Below are 24,379 nucleotides of genomic sequence, written 5' to 3'. Positions count from 1 at the left end.
CACCGAAAATAACCCTAATTACCACAATAGAATCTCCAGACGTCCTCATTTAATAGCCAAGGCTGATTTAAAGCAGGCAGTTAGCAATTACTTCCCCAACGCTCCGAAGCAAAGGCTGGCTTAGATCTAATGCCGCCCAACAGATAAGCTTGTTCCTGAAGAGGGAATCTCCTCCACCAAGCTACCTTCCTCATTATACAAACAACCCCACTTCTTTAGTTAAGTGACCAAAGATGGGTTTTGGCTTCAGCCTCCTCCTCTCTTACACAGAGGGGATAGTGGTAACGGTTGTGTGGGAACAAGCCTTATCAACTGCAATGCAAGAGTCCAACACTCTGTTTCTGAGGCCATGTCATAAATCAGTGGCAAAACCAGCAGGAGCCACATGCAAGCCCTCGGTGCTGGATTTTACACAGGAACATGAGAGATTAAATGAGGCCAACCTGCCCGGGGTGGGGTGGGGGGGGGTGGGGGGATGGGGGGGGGGTGGGGGGGTGGAGGGAGGGGGGGGCGATGCTAGGTGGAGACTGTCTGAAGACAGGCAGGTGCCTAGGAAACATCCTTTTGTTACACCAGCCAGGGTTCCAGGAAGAAGCCACAGTTTCAAATGCTTTGATGTCATTTGGGAAGGAAACACTGAGAATTGCCAAGGGTAGAGACTCTCCCACTTCCGCTCTTGATGAGTCACTGTCTTAGAACTCCCCCAGCACCAAGCAAGCCTTGGCTGCAGCTCCAGCGTTCTGTGCGTCTCACCAGAGAATGTCAGAAGTACCAGCAAATGGCTAGGCTGCCTTGCCTAGGGCCTAACTCACTTTCGGGAGCCAGAAGGATTCAAGCAGCTGCAGAAAGACAAGACTCCTGGAGAGGGGAACTGAGTAACTAAAGGAAACTGCAGGGGGTCCCCCCAGGGCTCTGCCAAGTCAGGGGCTTCTTCCTCTTGTAGTCAGGCTGCCTGGAACAGAATGAGAAATGATCCTATCTTTCCCTTATCACCATAGCCAACACCAAGAGAGCGGGCTCAGAGCAGGTGTGTGGTACTGGTAGACAAATGAAAAAAAATTAGCATGTGTGTGTGTGTGTGTGTGTGTGTGTGTGTGTGTGTGTGTGTCACACACACACACACACACAGAGCGAGAGAGAGAGAGAGAGAGAGAGAGAGCGAGAGACAGAGAGACAGACAGACAGACAGAGAGACAGACAGACAGAAAGACGGACAGACAGACAGACTCTACTACTCACTGGGTAGTAGAGCCTGGTACATTAGAGGCCCTGTTTTTCTTGCAGGCTGTTTTGAAGATGAAGGAGGATAATACATGTGTCATGTGCTTAATATGGTGCCCAGCAAGCACACTGGAGAAACTCAACTGTCATTGGCTACTTGGTAGCAGTCTGTAAGAAAACACTGACTTAATTAACTGTGGTCAAGGTCTCCAGAAACAACTTCCCTCAGGCAGGAGAGTACTGGCTCTCCAAGGCTTAGTAACCAAGCAGGCTGCACTTTCAACACAGAAGCATGGAGCCCAAACTCTTGGCCAGTGTGTCAGGCTTCTATAATTTATGAGGCCTGTGTGGGCTTCTCGCCACTCAAAGCTTTCTGAGCCCTTATTTGAAACATCGTCGTCGTATCTTACTGGCAAATAGAAATTACACAAGGTAGATTTTACTGTGGCATTTCCACGCACGTGTCTGTAATGTAATTTAGTCCCAGTCACGACCTCTACTACCCTATCTGATCTTCCATCTATTCTTCTTCAGTCGCCCTCTTTTTACTTTCAAGTCTCTTTCCCTAAAATTCCAAAGATGACAGAAAACATGTCTGTGTGCTAATTATTTTGTTTACTGTAAAGAGCTCTAGTTCCAATTCATTTTTCTGCAAACAACCTCATCTTGTTCTTTGTGACTAAATAAAGCCCCACTGCCTGTGTAGACTACCTTTTCTTTATTCATTCATCCATTTAAAGGTACTTTGGTTATTTAAGTTCCATGGCGTGGCTATCGTGCACAGTGCCACAATCGACACAGGCATGCAGGTTTCTCTGTTCTTTCGGGTAATACATGTGGTGATCGGATAGCTAGATCATATGGTAGTTCATTTTTAGTTTTTTGGAGGAACCTCCAAACCATTTTCCATAGAAGCAGGTCTAGTTCACATGGTTAACAACTGTGTTAAAAGGGGTCCCTTCCCTGCTCCCTTAACAGCATTTGTTGGTCTTTCCTCTGGTCTGGTGCGACAGTAAATCACAATGTAGTTCTGAGTTGTGTTGCCTTGATGGCTAACGATGTTGATCCTATTTTATATATTGGCCACCTGTGTTTCTTTTTATTATTATTAATATATACTAGATATATGAAAGGGTGGGTCTTGTGGTATTTTTATACGTGTGTATAAAGTATACTGATTATACTGCACCTACATTTATACCACCTCCAGCTCCCAATACTCTTTCCTGTTCCCTAATAGTTCCTCTTCCTACATTAGTGTCTTTTTAAAGAAGATATTCCACACATAGAAAACAAGTGATAGATTTGAAAAGCACCTCTTTATTTCATTTGCCAACTTTTGGACTGGATTATCAGCTCTTTTGGTATGTAGTGTTTTGAGTTTCTTAGCTTCCAAACCATAACCTAGCCCTATTGAAGTCCTACACACCTCCAGCTTTAACATTTTGGCTTTGTTGTTGGTGGGTTTTTTGATGCAGGCTCTCACTGTGTAGTAGTGCTGGCAGGTCCTGGAACTCACTCTGTAGAGCAGGCTGGCCTCTAACTCAAGAGGTCCATCTGCCTGTCTCTGCCTCCTGAATGCTGGGATTAAAAGTGTGTGCTGCCATGCCCGGCCTGGACGCTCAGATTTTCTAGCGGCTGCATTAAAAAGCAGCAGGTGCAAGTAATTTTTAACAATACGATTTACTTAATCCAGTAGGTCCAAATTATTATTTTAACATGTGATCAGTAGCAGAGTTTTTAATGAGCTATTAACTCTTCATTTAGTACAAAATGTACAAGTATCTTAGGCCTAGCCACATCATCTATACGCCACAGCCAAGTGTGGCAAATGGCTACTGTACCACACAGATGATGCACATTATCCTCTCTCTAATTATCTTAGGAGCCAAGTGTCCTTAATGAATCTTCACTTTGTGCAATCGAAATCATGAGGGCTACCCAATGAATTATTACTTTGCCTCCCGCTGCTCTGCATTTCTAAATACATCAGAAGCATTTTACCATTTAATATTCATTGCTGCCCCGAGAAAGGGGCCCGCAGAGTTGTAGACTAGGAGCACATTGGTATAAGATCCCCTCGCCCACCCCACCCCCACACTCACACACCGTTTCAGGTTGCCAGTTTATGTACCACCAAGGATAGAGTATTAACTAAGTCCACATGAAGGATAGGTTCCTGATTGCTTGCCACATGTTCGGTCTTACAATGCCATCCAAAAAGTTTTACTACAATAATCTATGTGCCTCTGTTTAAAGAACTGGTATAAACATCAGGTGCTCTTTAAACCAAACTCAGCAGTGGTTAGAGCCAGTTTGGTCTGGCTGGTATGGTCAGTGTTCATCTTGAGCTCTGGGCATTCCCTCTGTACACCCCCCCTCATCCCCCCAACCCCTCCTCTCTAGAGACCATGCACTTCCCACCCACAGCTCACTAACCAACTGATAACAGAGATTAGACCTATCAACAAATATATGATCTACTTCAAAAAAACTGGGATGACCAGAAAGAAAAGCTTTCTGCAGACCTCAGGAATGGCTCGTGCATAGTTTACCTTTGGAAAGCCAAAAGGATTGGAAGAGAAGAAGGTAGGAGAAAAGACACTTGGCACCCTCATCTTCCTCACATGGACGAGAGACACCATTTGGAAAGTTTGGCAACTACAGAGGCTGGAAGACATCTTGGACAGCAGAGCTCAGGTAAGATCCTAAGCTAAACGAAGGGGTATGACTGAGCCTGGGGAAGACAGCAGAGAGACTCCAGAGATTCACCACACAGTGGGTGAGAAATAACACATCAGTACCGTGTTGTACCACCAAGTTGGAGGTTGTTTACTGTACAATAACAGAACCATGAAACTGTCATGACAAGGGGTATCAGATGGCTAATACCAAACACTTACCTTGTACTATCTGTGGGAACACTGGGATGGGGGCTTCTCCCTGCAAACTAATTCCAGTAGAGAGACAGAGGCAGGATGTATCTTGTCAAATTTACACTACAGCATTCAGTAACATATAGGGTCCAGCACTTACTGCAATACTGAATTCTAGGTATTTTACTGCCAGACCCCAGTAGGGCTTAAAAAAAAATAATATAAGAATCTTATATTCTTGCTTTATTTAACATTATACCATAAACTGGCAAATGTTTATGCTAGAAAAACTAACAAGATAATAGGAACTGGGGTAAATAAAACTTCAACGAGTGTTCGGGAGATGAAAAATCCAACACCTCAGCAGATTCCATAACTGCACTTCCTAGATTTGGACGGCATGGATGCAGAGCCAGCGAAGACTAGGTAGCCCTGGAAGAGTCTCACTACCCAAATTCTAGCTGTGCTCTGCAGGTACATCCCTGCCATAAGTGCAATGTGGTCAGCATGTCCTTTGCTCCTCTTGGTTTGGGGCTCCGTCACCTGCTTTGGCTGGTGCACTGTGGTGCACAGCTATCCATCCCTAGGAACCAGACTATGTGGGGTTCGTACTCTTGCTCTTCTTAGAAAGAATGGTTTGCCTTCAGCGGTTCATGCTTGTGTAGGACCAGGGAAATGAGAGGTGAGTGAAGGAGCGTCCCCGCTGCCCCAGCAACCACAGATCCAAAACAGGCGCCGGCTGTTGCACACCCCTGAGACCTAGAGTCTACCCGGCAACAGCTGACTCACACAAGGCTCCTCTATCAAATGCTGACATTGGAGAAACACACACCGTACACTAGAAAAACAGTCTTTCTGCATATCCAGGCTGTAACTAAATCAGGAAAAGGATGGTTAGCTGGTACAGAATATAGATACTGTATACTAACATCACCAAATCTTGCCCTTGCAGTCTAAGATTTTCTTTGTAAAGATTGTAATTTTATATTCCTTTTTTCCTATAATTTAACCCTGACTTGGATTTCTTCATTTATATTTTATTCTTGTTCAAATTGAATTTTTTTAATAGTCCTTTTGTTTGTTTGTTTCTTAAAACACTGTTTTCTCTGTGTAGTTTTGGAGCCTATCCTGGAACTCACAGAGATCCGCCTGCCTCTGCCTCCTGAGTGCTGGGATTACAGGCGTGTGCCACCACCGCCCAGTCTTGGATTTTTTTTACGATTCTTGAGGATGTCTTACATTCCTTCCAGCCTTTTCTCATCTCGCTCTCTCCTGAACTCTCATCCGACAAGTTCAGACTCTTCCAGGCCAGGTTCGCATGCCACTTCTGTAAAGAATCCATCTTGATTCTGCCTTTAAGGTCAGACAGTCCATCCCCCGGGGCTGACCATGATAGGCATCTTCTGGTATTTGGCTTATCCTGCCTCAAAACACTTCCTTACCCTCTCACATCATGGAAGACCGCAGACCTGTGCAATACTTACCTCTGCCATCTCCATGAGGCTTAGCAAAAGGCCTTGAACAGTATACAGCGATGGGAAACAGTCATTTACTAGGGAATTACATGGGTGAACCAGGGCCTGAGAGATGTGGATGCTGACGCTGAATAGCTGGGCAGCTTTGAAGCAGCCAGCTTTTTGTGATTCCGCCTCTACGTATGCAAATTGAGACAGCACATATTTCACAGGATTGTTGTGAAAATTCAACACGAAATGAATGCAAATGCCTCCCGGTATTGACATACGGTGGCAGCTCCGTCGGAGGAAGCTCCATCACAAAATTGATCATGACAGACCATCACACAGAGGCGAGTTTAAACAAATCCTTGATGGGGGATCATTTCCTCTTAGCAGTTAAGTATCTGAGGGTCACAACGGTGACTCCAGTGACAATGAGCTGTTGTCCCAGTATCTACGGTTTCAGGGAGCTGGTGTCTGGCTTTGTGAAGATGCTCAAATATCCACTATTTCCCTACATTCCTAAATCCTCCAGGTAGTCGCCACAATGGGCAAATTTGTTACAGGTACAGAACCCCCCATTGCCGAGAGTACATTTTAATATAGCAGTAGGAATTCCAGCTCAAAAACAATCACTGCCATGGATCAAACGCCAGGGCTGGGAGATGGCCCAGTCAGTTTGGAGCTTGCCTTACTTGACAGAGACACAGTTAGACACTGTACAAGTGACGGCAACGTTTGAGAGTGGCTGGAGTATGAGACATTTCTCAGTGAGAGTCCTTATCCGGGAAGAGAGGAAACGGTCTTTTTGTAAATAAAAGCTATTCTTTTATATTTTCAGTTAGTAGATATTACTGTTGAAGTCATTTAGCAAAAACTGTTTCATATGCTCCATACTAACTTGAATTGTGTACAAATACAGTCTGTCACAGCAGAAACTGATCTTTCAAGGGACAAACCCAAGGTCAAGAAGCTCAAAATCCAGTAACTGAGGAGGTAACAAATGCCACAGAGTGACCCAGGCTTGGTGTGTTATTGATGGGCAAGGGTCTGTGGTTGAGCAGAGGCCACAGGCTGACTACACGGGCAAACAGCACTCAGCACTCTCCCCTGCTCATCCCCAAGTAATGAAGACCCAGAGCTGCCAGAGCTACTGAAGATATCTGAGTTTTTTAAGTGAAGCATCTGGAATTTTTTTTTTTTTGAGACAAGGTTTCTCTGTGTAGCTTTGGAGCCTTTCCTGGAACTCACTCTGGAGCCCAGGCTGGCCTTGAACTCACAGAGATCTACCTGCCTCTGCCTCTGCCTCTGGAGTGCTAGAATTAAAGGTGTGCGCCACCATCGCCTGGCCAGCATCTGGATTTTTAAAGGCTGCTTTATTTATTTTTTTAATTCTTTGGGGTTAGAGGGGAGGCCATGAACCTGCAATTTGTGTGACTTTTGTACTAGGTACACAATAAATACTCTTCACTGTATTTTTGAATATGAATTCACTCTATTAACCCTAAAACACACCCACATTCTCATTTATAAACCTCCATTCACTCCACTTTTGGCTTGTATTTTCAGTTGTTACCCACCAGAACACACACATCATTGCCTGATGTACCGACTTAACCCTCATTGGTTCTTCAGGCTGAATGTGAACTTGTGTATAAAACCTCAATGATTCCGCAAGCCTCCCTGGGTACACACGATGTAAACCAACAACAGGGGGCAAAGGTCAGCACTGATCTCACTCAAGTCTCACCATCACTGTGACCCAACAGCGGGAGCCAAGAATCAGTCCAGTTGCCCACTGTCACCCAAGTGGAAGGGCCTGGAACCCACAGGCCAAGAGGAAAAGTGTGCCCGCACTCACCGCCAAACACATCTCCGTTCTGGTAGCTCTTCCCTTTCTGAGCTTCCTCTTCATTTTGAACAGTAGCAACATGCTTGGCGGAGGCACAGCCCATAGTCTCATTCGGTCAGCTTCAGCCGGGCTGGACTGCAAATCATCTCTACAGACGCGGGGACATTTTCCTCTTTCTCTCTTTAAACACAAAGGAAATCCACCTTGCTGCTGCTGCTGCTGCTGCTGCTGCTGCTGCTGCTGCTGCTGCGTTCGTCACAGCGTGTGCACCTGCAAGAAGAGAAAACTGAATCAAGAAGGGAGACTCCATACCCAGGATTGCTCCCTGAAGGGGTTGGGGGGCACACACAGTCCAATCCCTGGCTTCCACACTCAGTACTGAAGAAAGAAGCGCAATGTGGCCATCCCCACTTGATCCCTGGCTCAGAAAGCAAGGTAGGAAGGCGTGCCACACGCAATGCATGCTGGGAAGGAGACATTTTCAAAGAGATGTAGAACGCATGCATTTTTTTCAAGGAAGTGGGAACTATTGTCTGTCACACAGGTATCCACGGGCGTATGGACTTGCTGATGTACTGGAACCTCAAAACTTCTTACTTCTAGAGTAAATAAAACACGGGAGAGAGCCACAACGTGTCTCTCTCCATCTTTCTCTGTAGGCCAGAGCTCACAGGTTTTGTTTGGGGAGATCATCTTCCTCCCCAGACTGACTCATAGACTAGGTTATGCATCTGGAGTCTACCGGAGTCAAGAATTAGACTTACTTGTGTTGACTTTGGGCTCAGCTCTCACTGTTTTAAGGACTGAGTAGAAAATGTAGGAAAACACATAGCTCAGTCAGTTGTCTAAGTCCTTGCCTTGGCCTTTGTGTGCCAACTGGTCTCTCATAAAGGCATACAAACTGCTCGTGAGGATGTCACTCAGACCTAAACCTCAGGCTACTGAAGTGAGATTTCCTTCCCTGCCGCACTGACGGTAGCTGCCCCAGATTCTCGGGGTTTGCTATGCCCAGTGTGCTCTGACATTTTCATTTTGTTTTGTTCTTGCTGTGTGCTTACCAGTCTTATCCAACCATTCTAGTCCTGCAAATGAGGAGCTACCATCGCGAAGCTGTTTCTGTTGAAATCTCTCTTATCTGCCCCCCCCCCCCCTTACCACTATAACCCCTACCTCCTCAAGCCCCTTGGTAGCACCAAGAAAGTACCGTTCTTTCAACCTTCACCAACACCCACATCCCACCATTTCTGCTCTGAACAATTGAGCCTGTCAAGTCTCACAGAGGGCGCTACCAAAACACAGCTAGCTGCAAGCTTCGTTTTTTCAACAAAATTGCTGGACCCTGGGCCCTTCTTAGAATGCAAAGGACATCTATGGGTATAGAAATACAATCATGTAAGCCATAAAACCCCAGCAAAGAGCATTTTCCCAACAACCTGATTAACTTAATAAATGAGAGTCAATACAAAGGTATTGTATTAAGCCATGCAAACAATAACTGCAATAAATATTATGACTATAATATATATTATGACATATAATATTATGGTAATAAATACTATGTTACCTGTATATAATTCCTCAAGATTATTCTCTTATTACTGATTGTGAGAAGAAAGGATAAGGCTGCTTATAGAAATATTACCAACCATGTTAGCATTAACTCTCTAACTCAGGTCACCTTATGTCAACACATTTTCATCTTTTTAAGGCTATATGAAACCTAGGTCTATAGGTGTACACAGTAATACACATACACACACACTATTCTATTACTTAGCGGTTATGTCTTTGAAACAATTAGACATCTCAGGAGCCTGATGGGGAAGAGCTTCTGACAATAAAAACAAATATCCACACACAATAAGGGCTGTGGTAGAACCTAGGGCAATGTAGAATTCAAAAGAGCAGGTCAAATTCGGACTGGGTGGGGGCAGCGACGAGACAGAGGAGGTGGTATTTCTGTGCGGTAGTGAAGATTCGGTAGAAACAGGGACGGCATACAGACGTGAGGAGCAGCTGAATAAGAACTGAGCTAGGGAAAGACAGAGCACGTGTGTGCATCTGCTCCAGAAGGAAGGGTCGGGCAGGAAGAGGCTGGCATGGCTGGTGCTTTGTGAAGAGCCTGGAGAAGGCAGAGCTTGCCAACTCCATCCAGCTTAGTACAGTTAGAATCATCATCACGGGAGGGCTTCCTGTGAGACATAATAAATGAGCAGCATAGTTATCCACTCTGCCTACCTCGTCTAGTTTCTTTAGAATCATCACTGAAAGATGAGACTGGTTTCTATGAGGAGGAGAATGGAGGTGAAAACCCCTCCCCAGCCCACGGCAGGGGAGTTCTTGCTGTTCCCTCCCTCCCTGCCTGCGCTGCTGTGGTTTCTGGTTTCTGTGGGCACTTTTGTGGGCCAGCATCTCCTCCATCCGTATCTCAGCAGCCAAGGGGAAGGTCACAGGTGTGGAGGGAAACCCCCTCCTTTTCAAATAAAAAGTCTACAGGCAGACCACCTCACACAGGCCCAGGGAGACAACCCACTCAGACAGGAACCTCTCCTTGCCTCCTGTCCCCTCTTCAGAATCAAGGCAGTGAAAACAGGAGATAGGAAGGGGAATGAACTAACCCAGTCACCCAGGAGTCCCGAAAAGGGAGAGACAACTCATGTCCTCAGTTTGTTTGGTTTGGTTTTTCGTTCTAATTTCCCATTTGCAATTTCACGCTTCCTGTGTAGTTTCTCACCAAGACGGAAGCCTCCTCACTCCTGCCCAGGTGTGTGTGTTTCCAGACCCTCAGCAGATGCAAAGAGCAGAACCAATGCTGCACATGCTACATTTCCCCTTCGATATTTATTTGTGATTAAAAAAAAAATTACAAATCAGACACTATGAGAGACTGGTGGTGATTATCAATAAAAACAGAACCATTATACGACACTAAAACACATGGGAATGTGTTATTCTCTTTGCAATGACTCAAGAATATTAGTATCTTCAAGGACTTCAACTAACAAGAACCATGGAAGCGGAAGCCACAGGTGCAGAGACCTCTGTCATGTCAGAACCTGACAGGAAAGAACCTCTGACCCTCAGAAGTGTTTCACGGTGTTTCTCATTCATAAAAGCTGTGCTTAAATTAAAAATTTACTTGGATGTAAAAAGTTAAGGTTATATGAACAAGAACATGTTGCTTCAGGCTATCAAAGATAAAACAATGTAAGATGGGTTTTTTAAAAGGATGCCTCTACTATTCAAGTATTGGAGTGAGGGTCAGGTTAATAGGTACAGTGGACATAATTTATAGCCAGTTCAAACAATTCCATAGGAAGTTTCAGTTTAGTTACACATCATATTGTGTGATATCAGAGAGAAAAAGAGAGGGGGGAGGGAAAGGGGAAAAGGGAGGAGGAAGAGGTGAGGGAGAGGGGAGAGAGACCTTGAACTCCTGGGCTCAAGTGATCTTCCTGTTTCAGCCTCTCACATAGCTAGCATGAACATCCAGCTAATTATGTTTTAATAAGCACTGTCACTCAACAGAAGCTCCCTCCATCATCAGTGCAGAGTTTATTTTTAAAATACACTATATTATATAGTTTATAGCATTAATGTGATTTCAAAATGACATTTTCAAGTTTTACAGTCTTTTTTTTTTTTTTTTTTTTTTTTTTTTTTGGTTTTTCGAGACAGGGTTTCTCTGTGTAGCTTTGCACCTTTCCTGGAACTCGCTTTGTAGACCAAGCTGGCCTGGAACTCACAGAGATCCGCCTGCCTCTGCCTCCCGAGTGCTGGGATTAAAGGTGTGTGTTACTACCGCCCGGCTAGTTTTGCAGTCTTATTAGAAATATATTTTAATAAGTTTACCCCATTGGTGGTTATGAGTCCTTTGAGGGGCAGATCTCCAATTCATGAAGTTAATCACGCACGGATCACCGAGGGAAAGTTTTGACTATGTCATAAGCACTTGTCCAATCATTCAATCATTTACTTAGCAGTTGTTAATTGAAAACTCCTTAGTAATAGACTGTGATTGGTAGGTACCAAGCACACAATGATCAGCAAGATCAGATAAGATTTTCCTCTCTGCCTCCAAAGAATATAAGTGATCAGTGAAGGAGGCAATAAGGCCAGTTTCTCAGCAAGCAATGTGATCCAGCTACTGCAGATGAAATGAAACACAGGGTGTTCACTGCAGGGGTACCCGACTCAGCTTTGAGAAAGTGAGTCTAGAGAGCTGTTGGGGCTGAGACCAGACTACAATTAAGGAACCATCATTAAAACACCTTTGAACTGCATAATCTTTTCTACTCACATGCCATGTCAAGGATTCATGTCCACTTAACGATTCTCTTACTCAACCTGAATTCAGCTTAGACTTCCTTCAGAGCAAACTTTAAGCAATGTCTCCCTAAAGACTGCTAGAATCACCTGCTCAGGAAACCTGCCCTTCAGTTTGGACCTTCACATACACGCTAGCTTCCTTTCAGCTTCCATTATTTCCTTTCGCTTTGCTTGGGTTCCTCCCCCCCCCCACCTGGCCTACTCATTTATAAATGTCTCTGAAACCACAGCACTCAGAGGTAGGGCTCCCAGTGCAAACCAGCACGCCGAGTTCACATTTTCACATACCATTATTAACAGCATGCTTCTGCTTGAAGTTGCAGATCACAGTGTGAGAACCGAACTGAAGCATCTCTTTGAAGTTTGATGGGCACTTCTAAAAGTGACTCGCAGGTTGATTTGTTTTCAAGCTAAATAATCTATGGGATAGGGCCATCAGGCATCTCAGAAAACACAGAGCCAAATTAATTGCTTATGGCTTTGTGTATAATTCTCCCCAAATGACTGGGAGCCTACAGAAGATGTGCAATGTCCTCAAAATGTGGAAACCACATACCATGACCTAACCTAATCGAATGCTACTTTTATAGATCATTTCCCCATTTTTTTTTTATAAAATGCATCAGCAGATCTATAAACCTAATTCAATTTTTTTATGAAGGACTTTAAAGATGTGTGACCATGAGTGCGCATCCTTTCCCTATACCCTGACCCAAGGCTCTTGCAACATCATAAGCATTATTACTCCATCCTAACTCATATATACTGTGGGAAATTCTATGTGCACACCTACCCCATACTGCATAAGTCAGCCCTCTTAAAAGGAAAACAAACAAACAGGAGAGGCAGGTTTCACTTTAAAAATCACTTTCATAAAACTGAAAAGTAAAACAATAAAGATTCTATTTTTGAGGAAAACCAAAGCAATAAAAGATGTTTTTGTTTGAACAAAAAAGCTAAAGGTTTCTGATTACATAATGTTATAGGTAACCTTATCTCCCACTACTTAATCAAAGACCTTTTCATTTTGGATAAAAATGCCAAAATATGTGAGACAATTTTCTTGTGAAGAAAAACACATCTGAAAAAAAATTTTAAAAAAATGAGAAAACCCATAAAGAAACCCTAGGCCAGAAAGACCGTGGACATGAAGGTTCCCATGAGGCTTGCAGGACTGGAAAGAAATCTAAGTCTGATTGCAATGGGCACACAGAGGGCTATGAAGTCAGCAATTAAGAAAAGGATGGAGTTGCACTGTCAATAGACCAGAGTGAAGTGGTCCCTTTTGTACTTCTGATTAAAAAGGGAAGCAAGACAAGGCAACATTTAGATGTTCCTTTTTTTCCTGAAAGAAGAGCTAGCATCTAAGCTCCATAAAGAAAAAAAAAATATATATCCACAAAATTATATTACATACATACACATTATATACATATAAACACATTATATACACATGAGTGAGATCAGTCTGTTTGCCCCTCTGCTGTGTTTCCCAATAATGAGTGTTAATACAAAAGCCCACTGTGGGTGGGGTGCGGGAGAAAGAAAACTTAAAAGTGATTTCTAATCTTGAAGCTTTGGTATCCTCCAGCTACTGTTAACACCTTTTCAAATTTCGTTGTGATTGCTAAAAATACACAGAGGTGTCACAATTGACATGAAGGTATCTGGAAGTCACATCTTCCAGCATCAAAGAACATTCTCATCCTTCCCCTCACACTCATCTGGTATCATGGCAATCAACGAAATGCTATTAACTCCCAAGACACATGAATTTTGACTTCTGTTTTCTTAATGGAAGAACTTGCATCTCTGAAAATAACAGTTGGACAGATGGAGCTCACAGAAATATAGTAGCAGCAGACCTTACACAAGAGGACACATTTCTGTGGGGTTTTCCAAGTGAGCCAGGGAGACAAGGTAGAAAGTGGGAATAGTGAATCGGAGACTAACGACCTCTGGTCCCAGCCATCACAGGCCTGCCCCTGCACCAACGCTGGGCTTCATACTGCTAAGCTTCTTTCTTGATTCTGTGTCCTACCTGAACATACACCCAAGACACAATGGTAGGGATAAAATGACTAGTTAAATCTCACCTAGATTTAATTCGTTTACACTTTTTTTGGAAACACTTTCTCCATTAGCAGATACTTACAAGTATAAAGTCTGGACATTTGTCAGAAGTGCTACAGGGTTGCACGATTATTCCTGATAATGTTTAGCTCAGGGGTGGTGGCTTCAATGTGTAAAAACTAAAAAGCAGAGCAAAGCTCAGCTCCCTTTTTCCTTTCTCTATCCCGGCTTTAATAATTAAATCTTGCAATGCTTCTTGTAGGGAACTGGTTGGAAAAAAAGCAGTGTGATGACTCTCCTTTGAGCTAAGGATAAGAACTCTGTGCCATTATAGTGTGCCTCAAAACTTTATTGCTGTGTTACCTGTATGGGTAAATCAAAGTTCATGAGTAGTGGACATGGCTTCTGGGAAGGCAGGCAGCCAAAGAGGTCTTGCAGAAGACCCGAATTCAGTTCCTAGTACCCATACTAGGTGGTTCACAACTGCCTTTAACTCTGGCTCCAGGAGACCCAACTACTTCTGACCTCTGCAGCCACCCCCACCCCCACCTACGCACAGGGCACACACACAAACTCTCTCTCCTCTCCCTACCCTCTCACTCATACAAATACAGAAATAAAACTAAATTAAAAAAAAAAAAAAAGATTGAACCAAACAAGCATGAACCAGAAGCAAATGAGTCTTTGTAACTTGGAAACATTAAGGACTGCATGGATTTTATTTGAGAGCTTAATTTGGTATTGATATTTGAGAACGGATATATTTAATATGGCCAGAATTAGTATTACTTTTAATAAAGTAAGAACACTGAAAAGATCTTAGTCATACAATTTCAAAGTGCCGTTTCTCTAAAAAAATAAATATATATGAAATAAATAAAAATAAAAATATAAACACACCTCTCACCTCTTCCCTTGCAAAATAACCCCCTCTCTTCCTTCTAGTGCCTGGACCAAAATAAGTGGACTGCCCCCACAAGAGGCTGGGGCTTCCCCTGACCTAGGAGCTCTCATTCTGGGATCTCGCCACATGACCCAAGTGTGCATGGAGTCTGTGAGGGCCAATGGCTCACTAACCCCAGACTGCGGGGCAGGCAGCTGCTCACTGAGACACCTCTACAGGAAGCCTTGGCTACCTCAAACCCTGTCTTCTGGAATCTTTATACTTTTCTTGAAAGCTTGGAGAATGTCAACAGGTAAAACCTCCTCATGGGGGGGGGCGGGGCGGGGAAGACGTTTCTCTCACAGGTTTCTCTTACATCCTAATGAGGCAGAAATTTACAGCCAGTGTCTCATGGGAAAGGACGTTTGCGTAAGTTCCTTACTTCACCATGTATTGGGACTCATCTGTGCGATGGGATCAGGCCTTGTCAACACCGACAGAAGAGTGACCTGTGGCAAGCACCTAAGATGATACCTGGCGGGAAGAAACCAACCACTAAGTAAGTACCTATTCTCACAGTCCTCACCATTAATGGCACACTGATGAACCTGAGAAGAACAGAATTAAAAACCTGGAAAGAATACACAGAGGGGAAGTAAGCTGTGGCAGTTTATTGGTTTTAGTACACAAAGGTTAGCAGGCTGTCCCAAGAAGAAGAGGAAAGTGGGAGAGAACGCTTTCCTCAGAAGAAGAAGCATGGGGCCCTTGGGTAGCACAAATCGAGCCCTGAGCAGTACCAGGTGTCCTAGTCAGGGTTTCTATTGCTGTGACTAAACACCATGACCAAAAACCAAGTTGGGGACCAAAGGGTTTATTTGGCTTACACTTCCAGACCGTAGTCCATCACTGGGGCTGGAACCTGGAGCTTGCTTCCTCTGGCTCACTCAGCCTGCTTTCTTATAGAACCCAGGTACAGCACCACTCACAGTGGGCTGGGCCCTCCCTCACTCACCACTAATTGAGAAAATGCCTTACAGCTGGATCTCATGGAGGCATTTCCTCAACTGAGGCTCCTTCCTCTCTGATGACTCTAGATTGTGTCAAGTTGACACAAACCAACCAGTACAGACAGTGTTTCTGTTGTGCTGAGTACAGGGCAGTTAGTCTCTGTGTAACATGTCCCAAGGTTCTACAGGGAAGGGCTGTGTGCAAACACACCGTAGGTCAGGAAGCCACACTTGGTCTCAGCTCCAGGGAACATGAAGCATATTGTTACCAGCTTATGTACCTGTCTCTTTCACCAGGGGGATTTCCAAGATTACAACTCATCTGAATAATTTCTCTTTGTATTCTGCCCACCACACTGGCAGGCCAACAGTGGGTAAATAAATGGCCAATAGATGAAATCTCTTAGAAATTTTCACAGAGATATGGCACATAATGCTTTTAAGGAAGAGATCTGCCTTCAGCTCCATCTCTTAGTTTACCTTCATGGACAGTGACATCTTTATGACATCACCAATGATCAAAGTTCAAAATGTTCATCTGGGCCATCAGAGAACATAAGATGTTCAGTATATCCTCCCTCCCCCACCCTCCTAAGACAGGAGAAGAGTAGTGAAGACTTTTCAAAGATTTAGGCACTAGAATGTTGGCCCTAATCTGCCCTGGGAAAATGTGCTATTATTCTGACAATACGACTTGCTTTACTTTCCGCCTTCCACTAGGGTCCAGACGTTCAAAATAAGATACCCGGCCTCCCGCATGTATTTCCCCATTTGTGATCAGAATCAATACATGAGCTGCAGCACTTCCAAAATGGATCCATCTGGCAGATTCAAAGTCTTTGATTGTTTGTTCCTGCTGGAATTCCAAGTCCTTGGTTGGTTTTCCACAGCAGACAACGACTTAAGGATGGCGTCTTCAGAAGATTAAGTGATAAACATCATTTTCGGGTCGCATAAGCCAGACCCTTCCACCTACTAAGTTGGATTTTGTTAAGTAATCTCAATTTTCTTTCATATTTTTCTCAAGGAAAGTGCAAAGGCTTTGGGGAACTTCACTGATTTTGCAGCATTCACCCCCCCCCCAAAAGCCATTCTGTGCAATCCCTGTTATACTCTTATAGGAGAATAGACCCAAGAGGACAAGATAAAGTCACAGAGTGATGGCCAGGCCCTAGATCAGCTGGCCCTGCCACTGCTACATCTACCCTTAACTCTGGGCTGAAGTGGCATTTCCATGCACCTGCAGTTCGTCTTTGATGGTCACTGTGGCCCTTGATGCTCCCCTTTAGCCTGATGCTCTTATCTGGCCACCGAGAAGAGCGTGTAGGGTTAAAGGTCTCAAGCTATGGTGGTGACCTTGTAAATGTTACCAGAAATTGCGACTGACTGAAATAATCCTCCGAATCAATCCAATGTTCCCTCCTTGATGCCGTCTTGTTTGTGAACATGGTGTTCTCTCCTACTCATCCCCAGCATGTACCGAGAGAAAGAGACCATGTGACAAGCTCCATAGGCATGCACAACATGAGCCAGAAGGCCCACAGTGCAGCATCAAGACAGACTTGGCTACAAGCAGTTCTCACTGGAGATGTGGAGGCTTTATCTGAAACAGAGCACTCAACCCTGGGCTCAGGGACTGCTATTCTACTGGAGAGGTCTTGAAGAAGTAAAATGAGGATCTGACCAGTCCAGCAAGACCTTGTCCTGAGAAGTTTCTGTAAAGCTACCCAATGGGCAGCTCACCTGCAGTGGCTATCTATGCCTAAAAATGACAGCCATACACAGGGCATGCTGTTCATTGTTGCTGGGCTGTGAGAACTGCCACCACACTGTGCCCTAGTTCTGCTTCATCCTTGTTACTGCCACCCAAGGCTGAAAAAAATAAAACAAAATGTTTCTAATTCCAAGATATCTCATTGAAAACATTTTTTTAAATTCAGATACAAATTAAAATTAGTATTTCTAGATCATCTCTGGACCTGGCCTTCAAACTTCAGGTTTTAAATATAGAGTATTCCTTTGCTTATATTTTGCTTTGCCAGAAAGAGGGAAACTACAAGGGGATGTCCCGTGGATGTCAGTCAGCGTGGCAGTTCTGATAGCATCAGAAAATGACTCAAATTTTTACTAAAAAGTTGTGCTTCTCATACATTCCCAAGAATCTCATCAACTTTCCACGACAAAGACAAATTAAGGCCTTCCTCTAACTTCACACCCACCAATATTCACTAATGTTTCCAAGGGTAAAGACTTTAAGAAACATAGATTTTCAAGCGAGACAGACACATCCCCAGGCTACTTAAGGTCAGGTTCCTAAGTCAGAGATGAGAACACTGAATGCTGGGGAATTTACATTACTCTCACCCAGATCTACTAAACCACTACTGTTTCTTCCTACTGCTTCAGAATAACTAGCACCCATCACATGGGTCTCACCAAATGCCCTTCTTCCTCAATATTCTATCCTCCGGACATCACTGCTCTAGCCCACACACTTCTGGAGAAAGCCTGGTTGTACGTCATTGTGGTGTTTCTTAGACATGTCAGTCTAGCAGACACACTGAGGACAGTGGTCCTTTGAAGGTAGACCCCCCAGCTCCGTATTTTCCCACTGCTATGTTGGAAGCTCTGACTGGGGGAGGATAGAAACTCAACACACCTTCAAAATGCCAAGCCACAGGCTGTTGTGTCTCCCCATCTATATGTCTGCTGCTATTCTGCCTTGCATAGAAAATGGTCCTTCTGCCTCACCTTTGTCTGACTGTTGGCATATGTAAGCAAACCTTCCCAAAAGGTGCTGGAGCCAAGGATGGTTACCCACCTCAGAGCCACCATATGTGCAAAATAGCTTTCATTCCCAATCACCTATCATTGCCAGAAATATGAAGTACAGACTCCTGGAGAGACACAGTCTATGACATTTCTTGTTTCTTGTATTTTTTTTTAATGCAGAGTCTTGCTGTGTAACCAAAGCTGGTCTCAAACTTGCCACCCTTCTGCCTCAGTTTCCTGAGTGCTGGGGTTATAGTCAACAGTCATAGGCCATCATACCTCACACTAGCTTCTGCTTCTAACAGAGCTTAGCTTAGAATATGGGCTCATTAAAAAAGTAGTAAGGACTAGAGAGATGGCTCAGTGGCTAAGAGCCTCTTGCAGAGGATCTGAGCTGGTCACTAGCACCCAGGGGTATCTGATGCTTCCGGTCTCCAAGGGCACTTGCACACAAAGTATATATCCCACACATAAACACACACATATACATAATTAAACACATCTTTCTCAAAAAGTAGTCAATGAATTTCTCCAAGAGAAAGCTTAAATCCTTGTCACATGACTTAAGGTTTTCCATACACATACGCCATCCCATCTAGCTTTTACAGGTACCTTGATGCATACGTATAGTGTCTAGTTACAAAACCCTGTGTTCTCAGTCATACCCTTAATCAGAACTCTACCTATAATCTCTGCCTGCTGTCAAAGCCTGCACACCCTTCAAAGGCCAGAACACATCTTAGCATCGCTAGGAAATGTTGCTCTAAGCCACAGAACTTCCTTTTCCCTGACGTCATTGGCATGGGTCTACCAGACCAGCTCAGCCTGAGTCTACTGGACCCACTCATCACCCTCCAAGTTGCTAAACGTCTACACTTGTCTTTCCATCTCCATCTCATGTGGACCCTTTGGAGTCTTCTCTCTCTGAAGTTAGCATTGAACTCTCATTAGGAAATAATTATACACAGCCTCGGGGCATCATCCATCCTGCTGTCTTACACTGTGAACTTTTGTCTTGGTGCCATTTACAAATTTTGAGGGCCACTTGTGCTTTCGATGAGTCTGATACTGTGCAAATCTTTGCAAAAAAAAAAAAAGTAGGAGGTCATGTTTGTTACCTAGCTAATGTTTGTTACCTTCTACGCTAGTTGGAAGTATTTAGGAAGAGAAAACTAATAAAGTAATTTCAGCTTTAAAACTTCTTATGAGAGGAGGTGAAAAATCACTATCCTAGGCTGTTTTAAAGTGGTCAAATGTTGATTATATAACTGTACCTCAATTTGGTAAATATATTTTCTGAATAAGGGTTTTTCTTTTTAAAAATTGCCTATATGATTTAAATGTGAAAAAAGGGAAATTTCAGTGGAAAGAATAAAAGGGGGAAAATTTAAAGACTCCATATCGAAAACTGATGCTTTTAATCCTACCTCTAGCCCAGGAGCACTGGACTGCAGTATCTACAGGCTCATCATCTAGCTCTTATTACCAGGTTCAAGTTCATGACCGAGTTAACACTATAGTTTTGCAAAGGTAGCCCCCAACTCCCTGAACATAAACAGTAACTTCAAATCAGTCTCCTTCACCAAGCATATCCTAGACATCTGCTTGTAGTTATTTGTTGAGGTGGTATGTCTAACTATTTGGTCTTATTCATTTTGTATCTCATTGTTTACCCTCCAAAATATGAACAGCAGCTGCTTGCAACCATAAATAACAAATCTGGAGCATAGACAGTATGTTCAGGGTTCAGTAACCTAGCAACAGAGCTGTGAGAGACTTTCTCCTAAACTGTGCCTACATCTACATACCTGCCTGGCACGGACTTAGAAACCCACTGCTCAAGTCAGGCTTGGCTAATGACAAATTGAATCTGGCAGATAGATCAGCAAAACAACTGGGAGGTTACAGGAACCTTGATGCTCCAAAAACCTGAGCATCAGGACTATGAAGAGGAAGAATACACACTATCTGCGGCCAGTTGCCAACTACACTTTTGCCTTGGCACAACTCTACTAAGAATCTAGATGCTCTTAACAGTCAACACCTAACATTTTTATGTTATGGTTTCTGTAGGCTGATGTGCACGTTTAATGAAAACAAAGGTACTCATTACTACCTACATTCTGACAGAAAAAGGAGACAAGAAAGAGTGAAGAGGGTATTCTAATGCTTTCTTTTAATGAATGGATGAAAGTTGAATCCTCACGATAAAGATGCTGCCCCCTGTCTCCTCCCTGCTCAGCTACCAGAATTCAGAGGGCTCTGGTTTCTATTGGTCATTTGTAGTTAAGAGCCCTTCACTTTCTATATAATAAAATATAGATATATTTATTGTTTTTTCTTCCCATCCAAAAATGAAGGTCAAAATATAGTAAAGCAACACAACAATGTGGTTTTTAAAAGCTAATGGTTCCAGCAGTGATAAAAATAAGTAAATCCCTCAAACGTGGGAGGCTGTTTATTTGTATGTCAAAGAGGAAGTGGACTACTTCTCTATAGGATGACACAGTCATTTGTTTCCCCCAATGAAGCAAGCAAATCAAACGGGAGCAAGCCAGGAGCCTACCCTTCAACCCTCAAGGGGTGAGGAGTTCTTGCTAGATGGAAACCACCCTCCTCCTCTGTTGCACTCACTTTGAAACACAGATGCCCAGTGACATCGGCAGAACAGCTAGACACCATCCATCTATCAGACAGCAAAGGCTGCAGCCTTTCCAAACACGAGCTGCCTCCTCTTCTGCCCGTGGCTCCGTTCGGTAATGCAGGAAGGGTTGCTGAGGAGGCCCATCACTGGGAGGCAACGTTGATCAGATACAGACCTATAGGTGGCCATGCCCAGTTTCTTAAACTGTGGGTCAGAGCTCCAAGTGGGCTCAAATGACTGAAGGTGGGGGTTCAGAACACACGATGTCTAGACTTTGTACTGCATGTGCAGTGGTAAGAACTCTGCCTGCAATGGCCTGCCTCAGATTAGAGACTACTGTAAAGTGTAGCATGTGATTTGCTTATTTAGCACTCACACCAAGTTGTCTGCTCTTACAGAAGCATAATGGCTTAATAACAGAAGGCAAAAGATTTTCTGTATGTGTGAGTGTTGACGAGTGTGTGTTCATGTGCATGCAGGCGTGTGTGTGCGTACGCGCGCGCGTGTGTGTGTGTGTGTGTGTGTGTGTGTGTGTGTGTGTGTGTGTGTATGTCTTCTTGCTTCTGTCACCCCGGTACTAGGACTACAGACACATGTCACCACACCTGGCTTTTTATGGGTGAGCTGGAAACCTAAAATCTGGTCTTTGAGCCTGTACTGTGTGACAGCTGATCTTGGCCGTCAACTTGACCCATCCAGGAAAGGCAAATCTCTGAAGAACTGCCTCCATCCAACTAGCCTGTGGGCATTTTCTTGGTGGCTAGTTGATGTAGGAAGGCCCCCAGCCATCGTGGGCAATACCAACACGAGGCAATTGAACCCTGTGCTAAAAAGAAAGGCAGCTGAATGGGCATCTGGGAGCAGGTCAGTGAGCAGCTGTTCTCCATGGTCCCTGCTTAAGTTCCCACCCTACCATTCGTCAATGACGGACTATGATGTATGAGGTAATAGCCCCCTCCCCCCAAGCAGCTTTTTGTCATGGTGTTCTTCACAGCAACAGAAAGTACTTTACAAACTAAGCCATCTCTCCAGGACAGGAAAACAAAGACCTCAATTTTTCGCCAACCACTATTGCTCAGCATGCATCAAATCAGTGTATTTTGACTGTATTGTGTCAAAATGTTTGATTGTACAAGTTGATGTTTGGGTTGCTGACTTGAGTTTCATTTAAAGATCATTAAATGCATTTTGGGTTGGATTAGAACAGAATTTCCAACAGTTTCTGAAGTAAATACTTCTAAGCATACTTCTGCTGTTTTATGCAGAATACTATGATATGGTATTCTGAACACTGACAATATAAAACCCCAAAAAGCCATCAACTCTGAAAAAACACTGAAGATGTTTTCACTCCTACAGAATCAAATATTGAACCAAGATTTGACTATCTGGGTAAAAACAATCACACCAACCTCATTAGTAAACAAATCTGCTTTCATCATTAATAAATGATAAAGTTCTACATATACCAAAGAATTGTTTTAAAATAAATTTTCTGATGATTTGTTATCAGTAAACCTATAAACCTATCAAGTCATGTCAGAATTTCTTAATAAAAAAGGATCAAGAGTGGGAAAAGTTTAAAAAGCTCTGCCTTGGAAATGGAGACCCCCAACTTCCCCAAGGTACCTGAGGTCAGGCACTGAGGATATGGATGGAATGCTTAAGGTTCAAAATCCTACATCGGTTTTGTGGTTTCCTGTCAACTCCATTATTAGAAGCTGGTCATTCACACAACTCTGTCCAGAGGATGGTATGTTATATAAGGCTTAGGGGAATCCTGTCCACTGGCATTAGAAGAGACGGAACACACTGTCCACAGGCGCAGGCCAGTTCAGAGCCTGTCTGGCTTAGTAAGCTCTTTGAGGCCCTAACCAGAGGTACAAACAATGGAGTAAATGAGATGAGTGTTCCAGGTCCCAGCATGAAGTGAGGTGTGGATTCCAGGCTATCGCCAGCAGTGAGGCAATGACCAGTGACAGCCGGTGAACCAACCACAGCTGGAGACAGGAAAGATATCTATCCTTCCTCAAGGTCACGTGGTGATGGACAGCTACAAAATGCAGAGGCACAGTTACAGATTCGACTGATATTTATACAGCCCCCCATCATGCACAGTGCCTTTCACACCCGGCCCAGGCAGTTTGCCAGGCTCACCCAGCGACTTCGAGGACAAACGACAATGTGGTTCTGGATGCCAGTAAAGCCAACCCAGAGCCAGGTGCCCAGTCAAAGTGAGGGAGACGCATACTTTTCCAAGGGGGGGGGGAGAGAGCTACCTTAATTTGATCTCTGTCGGAGTGTCATTAAAAAAAAAAAATGAGTTGCTGTGGGATGTTCTATATGTTAAATGTGTTGCTCTGATTGGTTAATAAATAAAATACTGATTGGCCAGTAGCCAGGCAGGAAGTATGGGAGGGACAAGCAGAGAAGAGAATTCTGGGAAGTGGAAGGCTGAGGCAGAGAGACGATGCCATGACAAGCGAGATGTAAGGTCCCAGTAATTCACAAGCCACGTGGCAAAGTATAGACTAATAGAAATGGGTTAATTTAAGATAGAAGAACTAGATAACAAGAAGCCTGCCACGGCCATACAGTTTGTAAGCAATACAAGTCTCTGTGTGTTCACTTGGTTGTGTCTGAGCCGCTGCAGGACTGGCGGGTGAGAGAGATTTGTCTTGACCAAGGGCAGGCAGGACCAGGAAAACTCTAGCTACAATGAGTACTGGATAATAGTCCGTGCTATGTATAACATCTTTAATCTTAGTTTCTCATGTTATCACATATATAAGTCAATTTCTTTTTATCTTCTTTGGGGAGAGGTGATGGAAATAGAACTGTCCTGGTCAGTTTTATGTCAATTTAGGACAAATCTAGATATACCTGGGAAGAGGGAATCTCCAATGATTCCCTGCCCACCAGACGGCCAGTCTATAGTGCATTCTCTTGGTTAATGATTGGTGTTGGCGGGCCTAGCTCACTATAGGCCATGCCACCCTGGGATGGTGGTCCTGGATCCTCTAAGAAAGCAATCTGTGCAAGCCATGGACGGACAGCAAGCCAGTAAACAGTGTTCAATGGCTTCTGTTTCAGTTCCTGCCTCCAGGTTCCTGCCTGAAGTTCCTGCCCTGACTTCCCTAAGTGATGAAGCATGATCTGCGAGTTTTAAGTAAAAATAAACTTTCCCCCAAGTTGCTTTGGTTATGGTGTTTTCATCACAGCAGCAGAAACCCTAACAAGACAAGAACACCGGGATTTAGAGATG

At 43.9% G+C, this 24,379-nt stretch overlaps 1 protein-coding gene across 2 annotated transcripts in view; it reads right to left on the bottom strand.

Moving 5' to 3' along the window:
- The window catches only part of C11H1orf21 (chromosome 11 C1orf21 homolog), a 200,978-nt gene that overhangs the window by 106,407 nt on the left and 70,192 nt on the right, over positions 1–24,379 (bottom strand). For both annotated transcript variants that reach the window (XM_036202079.1, XM_036202078.1), the window contains exon 2: positions 7,416–7,676. In XM_036202079.1, coding sequence (XP_036057972.1) covers positions 7,416–7,509 — 94 coding nt within the window. In that variant the 5' untranslated portion in view covers positions 7,510–7,676. The remainder of the gene's footprint in view (positions 1–7,415; positions 7,677–24,379) is intronic.

The sequence above is a fragment of the Onychomys torridus genome, chromosome 11 (genome assembly GCF_903995425.1).
Source record: "Onychomys torridus chromosome 11, mOncTor1.1, whole genome shotgun sequence".
Classification (NCBI taxonomy): Eukaryota; Metazoa; Chordata; class Mammalia; order Rodentia; family Cricetidae; genus Onychomys; species Onychomys torridus.
This window is presented reverse-complemented; position numbering and strand designations above follow the sequence as displayed.